Source organism: Dendropsophus ebraccatus, chromosome 3, assembly GCF_027789765.1.
Source record: "Dendropsophus ebraccatus isolate aDenEbr1 chromosome 3, aDenEbr1.pat, whole genome shotgun sequence".
Taxonomy (NCBI): Eukaryota; Metazoa; Chordata; class Amphibia; order Anura; family Hylidae; genus Dendropsophus; species Dendropsophus ebraccatus.
The window spans coordinates 200,688,313-200,698,928 of NC_091456.1; the positions used below are offsets into that span (position 1 = coordinate 200,688,313).

A 10,616-nucleotide genomic window follows, 5' to 3' on the forward strand; every position below is an offset into this window, starting at 1 on the left:
TTTTTATTGTGCCCTTATCTCCTGCCATCTTCTATGTGGCGGCACATTGCAGCTGCTGTACCTGTAATACCTGATTTCACAAGAGTGCCCCCAGACACATCACAAGACGCTGTATAATGGCTGCAATAATCGGCTTTATTATGATACAGGGGACGGTCAAGACTGAAGTGATGTCACAGTGTGAGGTGGGAAGAGGAGGAGATGTCACAGTGTGAGGTGGGAAGAGGAGGAGATGTCACAGTGTGAGGTGGGAAGAGGAGGAGATGCCACCAGAGGCGGCCGCTGCAGAGTCTTCAGGCTTTTCTCAGTCAGGAGCTGTTACTGGGGCATGTGGCAATGGAGGGTGGACGTGTGTGAGAGGATGGAGGGTGGACGTGTGCGAGAGGATGGAGGGTGGTCGTGTGTGAGAGGATGGAGGGTGGACATGTGTGAGAGGATGGAGGGTGGACATGTGTGAGAGTGGATGGAGGGTGGACATGTGTGAGAGTGGATGGAGGGTGGACGTGTGTGAGAGGATGGAGGGTGGACGTGTGTGAGAGGATGGAGGGTGGATGTGTGTGAGAGGCTGGAGGTTAGACGTGTGAGAGGATGGAGGGTGGACGTGTGTGAGAGGATGGAGGGTGGACATGTGTGAGAGTGGATGGAGGGTGGACGTGTGTGAGAGGATGGAGGGTGGACGTGTGTGAGAGGATGGAGGGTGGATGTGTGTGAGAGGATGGAGGGTGGATGTGTGTGAGAGTGGATGGAGGGTGGATGTGTGTGAGAGGATGGAGGGTGGATGTGTGTGAGAGTGGATGGAGGGTGGATGTGTGTGAGAGTGGATGGGGGGTGGATGTGTGTGAGAGGCTGGAGGTTAGACGTGTGAGAGGATGGAGGGTGGACGTGTGTGAGAGGCTGGAGGTTAGACGTGTAAGAGGATGGAGGGTGGACGTGTGTGAGAGGCTGGAGGTTAGACGTGTGAGAGGATGGATGTGTTCAAGAGGCTGGAGGTTGGTCGTGTGTGAGAGGATGGATGTGTACAAATGCTGGAGGGTGGACGTGTGTGAGAGGATGGATGTGTACGAGAGGCTGGAGGGTGTAAGCACAAGTTGAGTCCTGCATACATCAGCCTAGATCTCAGCTTCCCGAACCCTTTGTTATTTTGTCATACAGGATAGGGAGTTGCAGGCACAATGTCCTGTCTAGGTTTGTGGTCTGTGTTGTGTGGCCTGGTATAGTTGTGTGGCCTAGTATAGTTGTGTGGCCTGGTATAGTTGTGTGGCCCGGTTGTGTGGCCTGGTATAGTTGTGTGGCCTGGTATAGTTGTGTGGCCTGGTATAGTTGGTGAAGGATCTCCTCAGCCATGATGCATCCTAGAAGAGACACAAGGAGCTGTTCTGTTGTCGTCCCCATGGTTCATTTCACTGGCAGCTCCCAGAGAACAAGGACACCTGCCTGCCATACTCTTTGCTCAGCATGGCTTCCAGCTCTTGGATATCCTTGGTCACCACATCATAGGGACTTGTATTCCGGCCTAATCTTCCTTCCGCCCTCGTAGTCCCATTGGACCTCACACAACAGAAGGCGCTCCAGAAGAAGCTAGGGACATTGACACGGTTCCGTAGCCATGTGCCCTCCCCAGGATGGGATCCGGAGAGGATGACCCCACTAAGCACATGGGTTTGTTGGCAGGAGGGGAGAATCTGGTCTCGCAAGAACATCTCGTACTGATTCCAGGTGCCACTGTTAAAGGTTGAGTCCTGGGGAGCCATGTTGGTATAGGTGAACGTGGAGAGCTGGGAGGCACTGCTGTGGTGCATGCTGGGATTCACATGTCCGCGGCTATAACCAGAGTTCCTATAATCGTCATTGACAGCTTGACTTTCCTCCACGACCTCTAGGTTCAGCTGCATTATGGTGTCAGACGGTTGTAGCATTTCCTTCTCGGGGACGCCACCCAACTAGAGACACAACAATGAAAATGGAGAAGTAAGATCATGGATAGACAAACATATAGAGACCGGGGAGCGATACAGGAGCACGTCATATAGAGACTGGAACAGGAGCACGTCATATAGAGACTGGAGAATGGTACAGGAGCACGTCATATAGAGACTGGAGAATGGTACAGGAGCACGTCATATAGAGACTGGAGACTGGTACAGGAGCACGTCATATAGAGACTGGAGAACGGTACAGGAGCACGTCATATAGAGACTGGAGAATGGTACAGGAGCACGTCATATAGAGACCGGGGAGCGATACAGGAGCACGTCATATAGAGACTGGAGAATGGTACAGGAGCACGTCATATAGAGACTGGGGAGCGATACAGGAGCACGTCATATAGAGACTGGAGAATGATACAGGAGCACGTCATATAGAGACTGGAGAATGGTACAGGAGCACGTCATATAGAGACTGGAGAATGGTACAGGAGCACGTCATATAGAGACTGGAGAATGGTACAGAAGCACGTCATATAGAGACTGGAGAATGGTACAGGAGCACGTCATATAGAGCTCAGGGAGCGATACAGGAGCACGTCATATAGAGACTGGAGAACGGTACAGGAGCACGTCCTATAGAGACTGGAGAACGGTACAGGAGCACGTCATATAGAGACTGGAGAACGGTACAGGAGCACGTCATATAGAGACTGGAGACTGGTACAGGAGCACGTCATATAGAGACTGGAGAACGGTACAGGAGCACGTCATATAGAGACTGGAGAATGGTACAGGAGCACGTCATATAGAGACCGGGGAGCGATACAGGAGCACGTCATATAGAGACTGGAGAATGGTACAGGAGCACGTCATATAGAGACTGGGGAGCGATACAGGAGCACGTCATATAGAGACTGGAGAATGATACAGGAGCACGTCATATAGAGACTGGAGAATGGTACAGGAGCACGTCATATAGAGACTGGAGAATGGTACAGAAGCACGTCATATAGAGACTGGAGAATGGTACAGAAGCACGTCATATAGAGACTGGAGAATGGTACAGGAGCACGTCATATAGAGCTCAGGGAGCGATACAGGAGCACGTCATATAGAGACTGGAGAACGGTACAGGAGCACGTCCTATAGAGACTGGAGAACGGTACAGGAGCACGTCATATAGAGCCCGGGGAGCAATACAGGAGCACGTCATATAGAGCCTGGGGAGCGATACAGGAGCACGTCATATAGAGACTGGGGAGCGATACAGGAGCATGTCATATAGAGCCCGGGGAGCAATACAGGAGCACGTCATATAGAGCCTGGGGAGCGATACAGGAGCACGTCATATAGAGACTGGGGAGCGATACAGGAGCATGTCATATAGAGACTGGAACAGGAGCACGTCATATAGAGACTGGAGAATGGTACAGGAGCATGTCCTATAGAGACTGGAGACTGGAACAGGAGCACGTCATATAGAGACTGGAGAATGGTACAGGAGCACGTCATATAGAGCCTGGGGAGCGATACAGGAGCTCGTCATATAGAGACTGGGGAGCGATACAGGAGCATGTCCTATAGAGAATGGAGAACGATACAGGAGCACGTCATATAGAGCCCGGGGAGCAATACAGGAGCACGTCATATAGAGACTGGAGAACGGTACAGGAGCACGTCATATAGAGACTGGAGAACGGTACAGAAGCACGTCATATAGAGACTGGAACAGGAGCACGTCATATAGAGACTGGAGAACGGTACAGGAGCACGTCATATAGAGACTGGAGAATGGTACAGGAGCACGTCATATTGAGACTGGAGAATGGTACAGGAGCACGTCATATAGAGACTGGAACAGGAGCACGTCATATAGAGACTGGAGACTGGAACAGGAGCACGTCATATAGAGACTGGGGAGCGATACAGGAGCACGTCATATAGAGACTGGAGACTGGAACAGGAGCACGTCATATAGAGACTGGGGAGCGATACAGGAGCACGTCATATAGAGACTGGAACAGGAGCACGTCATATAGAGACTGGAGAACGGTACAGGAGCACGTCATATAGAGACCGGAGAACGGTACAGGAGCACGTCATATAGAGACTGGAGACTGGAACAGGAGCACGTCATATAGAGACTGGGGAGCGATACAGGAGCACGTCATATAGAGACTGGAACAGGAGCAGGTCATATAGAGACTGGGGAGCGATACAGGAGCACGTCATATAGAGACTGGGGAGCGATACAGGAGCACGTCATATAGAGACTGGAGACTGGAACAGGAGCACGTCATATAGAGACTGGAGAACGGTACAGGAGCGCGTCATATAGAGACTGGAGACTGGAACAGGAGCACGTCATATAGAGACTGGAGACTGGAACAGGAGCACGTCATATAGAGACTGGAGAACGGTACAGGAGCGCGTCATATAGAGACTGGAGAACGGTACAGGAGCGCGTCATATAGAGACTGGAGAACGGTACAGGAGCACGTCATATAGAGACTGGGGAGCGATACAGGAGCACGTCATATAGAGGATTGGGTAGTAGAAATCCAAAATGTCCTACATCTGTTACCTGGGAATAGTTAGGAGACCACCACGTATATTACAGGAGACCACCATATATATTACAGGAGACCACCATGTATATTACAGGAGACCACCAAATATATTACAGGAGCCCACCATATATATTACAGGAGACCACCATGTATATTACAGGAGACCACCACGTATATTACAGGAGACCACCATATATATTACAGGAGACCACCACATATATTACAGGAGACCACCACGTATATTACAGGAGACCACCACGTATATTACAGGAGACCACCATATATATTACAGGAGACCGCCACGTATATTACAGGAGACCACCAAATATATTACAGGAGACCACCACGTATATTACAGGAGACCACCATATATATTACAGGAGACCACCACGTATATTACAGGGGACCACCACATATATTACAGGAGACCACCATGTATATTACAGGAGACCACCACGTATATTACAGGAGACCACCACGTATATTACAGGAGACCACCACGTATATTACAGGAGCCCACCATATATATTACAGGAGACCACCACGTATATTACAGGAGACCACCACGTATATTACAGGAGACCACCATGTATATTACAGGAGACCACCACGTATATTACAGGAGACCACCATATATATTACAGGAGACCACCACGTATATTACAGGGGACCACCAAATATATTACAGGAGACCACCAAATATATTACAGGAGACCACAACGTATATTACAGGAGACCACCACGTATATTACAGGAGACCACCATGTATATTACAGGAGACCACCAAATATATTACAGGAGACCACCAAATATATTACAGGAGACCACCAAATATATTACAGGAGACCACCACGTATATTACAGGAGACCACCACATATATTACAGGAGAACACCACGTATATTACAGGAGACCACCAAATATATTACAGGAGACCACCACGTATATTACAGGAGACCACCATATATATTACAGGAGACCACCAAATATATTACAGGAGACCACCACGTATATTACAGGAGACCACCATGTATATTACAGGAGACCACCACGTATATTACAGGAGACCACCACATATATTACAGGAGACCACCATGTATATTACAGGAGACCACCACGTATATTACAGGAGACCACCACATATATTACAGGAGACCACCACGTATATTACAGGAGACCACCACGTATATTACAGGAGACCACCAAATATATTACAGGAGACCACCACGTATATTACAGGAGACCACCCTGTATATTACAGGAGACCACCCTGTATATTACAGGAGACCACCACGTACATTACAGGAGACCACCATATATATTACAGGAGACCACCACGTATATTACAGGAGACCACCACGTATATTACAGGAGACCACCACGTATATTACAGGAGACCACCATGTATATTACAGGAGACCACCACGTATATTACAGGAGACCACCAAATATATTACAGGAGACCACCATATATATTACAGGAGAACACCACGTATATTACAGGAGACCACCAAATATATTACAGGAGACCACCACGTATATTACAGGAGACCACCAAATATATTACAGGAGGCCACCACGTATATTACAGGAGACCACCATATATATTACAGGAGACCACCAAATATATTACAGGAGACCACCACGTACATTACAGGAGACCACCACGTATATTACAGGAGACCACCATGTATATTACAGGAGACCACCATGTATATTACAGGAGACCACCACGTATATTACAGGAGACCACCATGTATATTACAGGAGACCACCAAATATATTACAGGAGACCACCAAATATATTACAGGAGACCACAACGTATATTACAGGAGACCACCACGTATATTACAGGAGACCACCATGTATATTACAGGAGACCACCAAATATATTACAGGAGACCACCAAATATATTACAGGAGACCACCACGTATATTACAGGAGACCACCACGTACATTACAGGAGACCACCAAATATATTACAGGAGACCACCAAATATATTACAGGAGACCACCACATATATTACAGGAGAACACCACGTATATTACAGGAGACCACCAAATATATTACAGGAGACCACCACGTATATTACAGGAGACCACCATATATATTACAGGAGACCACCAAATATATTACAGGAGACCACCACGTATATTACAGGAGAGCACCACATATATTACAGGAGACCACCACGTATATTACTGGAGACCACCACATATATTACAGGAGACCACCATATATATTACAGGAGACCACCATGTATATTACAGGAGACCACCACGTATATTACAGGAGACCACCATGTATATTTCAGGAGACCACCATGTATATTACAGGAGACCACCATGTATATTACAGGAGACCACCACGTATATTACAGGAGACCACTACGTATATTACAGGAGACCACCATGTATATTACAGGAGACCACCACGTATATTACAGGAGACCACCACATATATTACAGGAGACCACCATGTATATTACAGGAGACCACCACGTATATTACAGGAGACCACCATATATATTACAGGAGACCACCACGTATATTACAGGAGACCACCAAATATACTACAGGAGACCACCACATATATTACAGGAGACCACCACGTATATTACAGGAGACCACCATATATATTACAGGAGACCACCACGTATATTACAGGAGACCACCAAATATACTACAGGAGACCACCACATATATAACAGGAGACCACCACATATATTACAGGAGACCACCAAATATATTACAGGAGGGGAGACCACCACGTATATTACAGGAGACCACCACATATATTACAGGAGACCACCAAATATATTACAGGAGACCACCACGTACATTACAGGAGACCACCACGTTTATTACAGAAGACACCAAATATATTACAGGAGACCACCACGTATATTACAGGAGACCACCATATATATTACAGGAGACCACCAAATATATTACAGGAGACCACCAAATATATTACAGGAGACCACCACATATATTACAGGAGACCACCACATATATTACAGGAGCCCACCATATATATTACAGGAGACCACCACGTATATTACAGGAGACCACCATATATATTACAGGAGACCACCACGTATATTACAGGAGACCACCACATATATTACAGGAGACCACCATGTATATTACAGGAGACCACCACATATATTACAGGAGAACACCACGTATATTACAGGAGACCACCATATATATTACAGGAGACCACCACGTATATTACAGGAGACCACCATATATATTACAGGAGACCACCACGTATATTACAGGAGACCACCATATATATTACAGGAGGCCACCAAATATATCACAGGAGACCACCATATATATTACAGGAGACCACCACGTACATTACAGGAGACCACCACGTACATTACAGGAGACCACCACGTATATTACAGGAGACCACCATATATATTACAGGAGACCACCACGTATATTACAGGAGACCACCATATATATTACAGGAGACCACCACGTATATTACAGGAGACCACCATATATATTACAGGAGGCCACCAAATATATCACAGGAGACCACCATATATATTACAGGAGACCACCACGTACATTACAGGAGACCACCACGTACATTACAGGAGACCACCACGTATATTACAGGAGACCACCACGTACATTACAGGAGACCACCACGTACATTACAGGAGACCACCACGTACATTACTGGAGACCACCAAATATATTACAGGAGACCACCACGTACATTACAGGAGAAAACCACGTACATTACAGGAGGCCACCATGTACATTACTGGAGACCACCACGTATATTACAGGAGACCACCAAATATATTACAGGAGACCACCACATATATTACAGGAGACCACCAAATATATTACAGGAGACCACCACGTATATTACAGGAGACCACCACGTATATTACAGGAGACCACCAAATATATTACAGGAGACCACCAAATATATTACAGGAGACCACCACGTACATTACAGGAGACCACCACATATATTACTGGAGACCACCATGTATATTACAGGAGACCACCACGTACATTACAGGAGACCACCAAATATATTACAGGAGACCACCACGTACATTACAGGAGAAAACCACGTACATTACAGGAGGCCACCATGTACATTACTGGAGACCACCACGTATATTACAGGAGACCACCAAATATATTACAGGAGACCACCACATATATTACAGGAGACCACCAAATATATTACAGGAGACCACCACGTATATTACAGGAGACCACCACGTATATTACAGGAGACCACCAAATATATTACAGGAGACCACCAAATATATTACAGGAGACCACCACGTACATTACAGGAGACCACCACATATATTACTGGAGACCACCACGTATATTACAGGAGACCACCATATATATTACAGGAGACCACCATATATATTACAGGAGACCACCACGTACATTACAGGAGACCACCATGTATATTACTGGAGACCACCATGTATATTACTGGAGACCACCACGTACATTACAGGAGACCACCACGTACATTACAGGAGACCACCACGTACATTACAGGAGACCACCATAAATATTACAGGAGACCACCATATATATTACAGGAGACCACCATATATATTACAGGAGACCACCACGTACATTACAGGAGACCACCATGTATATTACAGGAGACCACCACGTACATTACAGGAGACCACCATAAATATTAGAGGGACGTCCACCTCCACTTCAGCCATGACAGTTTGGGGATTTTTCGCTATGTTCTTCCAGAAACATCACAACGTCCGCCCAGGGGGTCTCAGCTCTCTAGAAGTGAATAGGACTGAGTTGACAAACCTCACACAAGCAGTAGGGCGTGGTGGCGCGGTTAATATACAGAGCCGTGCATTGTACCATACCAGGAGCTTGGCTACGTCCCCAGGAGACAACCACATATACGTCCCCAGGAGATTCTTACCATTGGTTCCAAGTACCATTTGCTGGAGGAGAGATCAGGACGAGACGTTGTGGAAACCTCCAAGATGTATGCTGAGTAGATGGGCACACGTGCCAGGCGGTGGTACAGGGTGGCATAGTGGTAATCCCCTTGCAGGCGCTGACAGATGTTGGCGGTACGATTAGAGGTCAGGCCCAATGGTTCCTGTCCCTTGTAGAAGAAGTTCTGGCAGCCTGGGACATCAGTGAAGCTCTGTAGGACATCACAGAATCCCACCGAGCCTAGAACAAGAAGGATGAGAACATGCCCCAGAAAGTCCATGCTGGAATACTGATACTTCAAGACCTGACAGGCTATTCTTGTACTGGCTGATAGTGCACGTCATGGGGAGAAAACAGATGATCAAATAGAACGAGTTCTCACCGGCCAAAAGTGCCCAACGAAGTGAAAAACACCACTAAGTCCGTACAGGCACCACTCGGCAAAACTCATCCTGACCTGCTAGTGAAGACAAGGTGGATACCAGGACTTACGACACAATGGATGAAGAACATGGCAGCCTGCTGGCCTAGTGGTGTCCATGGTGAGCCAAACGTGTGTGTCCGATCCTCGATCACACAATGGATAACCACCAGCCACTGACTGATAACCCGATCGATAACCACCCACCACTGATTATCACCCGATGGATAACCACACGCCACTGACTGATCACCCGAAGGACAACCACCCGCCACTGACTGACCACAGGATGGATAACCATCCGCCTCTGACTGATCACACAATGGATACCCACCCGCCACTGACTGATCACCCGATGGATAACGACCCGCCACTAACTGATCACAAGATAGATAACCACCCGACACTGGCTAATCAAAATATGGATATCCATCCACTACTGACTGATCACACAATGGATAACCACCCGCCACTGACTGATCACAAGATGGATAACCACCCGCCACTGACAGATCACATGATGGATAACCACCCGCCACTGACTGATCACACGATGGATAACCATCCGCCACTGACTGATCACAGGATGGATAACCATCCGCCACTGACTGATCACAAGATGGATAACCACCCGCCACTGACAGATCACATGATGGATAACCACCCGCCACTGACTGATCACACAATGGATAACCACCCGCCACTGACTGATC

General features: G+C 47.2%; 1 protein-coding gene across 1 annotated transcript; it reads right to left on the reverse strand.

Annotated features, from left to right (window-relative positions):
- Nucleotides 1-125: 125 nt before the first annotated feature.
- On the reverse strand, nt 126-9,840 carry LOC138786389 (endonuclease domain-containing 1 protein-like). The gene is made up of 2 exons (XM_069963376.1): nt 9,463-9,840; nt 126-1,940 (listed from the first exon to the last, which is right to left on the reverse strand). Exons 1-2 carry the CDS (start codon nt 9,760-9,762, stop codon nt 1,401-1,403), a joined length of 840 nt encoding a protein of 279 aa, XP_069819477.1. The 5' UTR covers nt 9,763-9,840; the 3' UTR covers nt 126-1,400.
- Nucleotides 9,841-10,616: the final 776 nt, after the last annotated feature.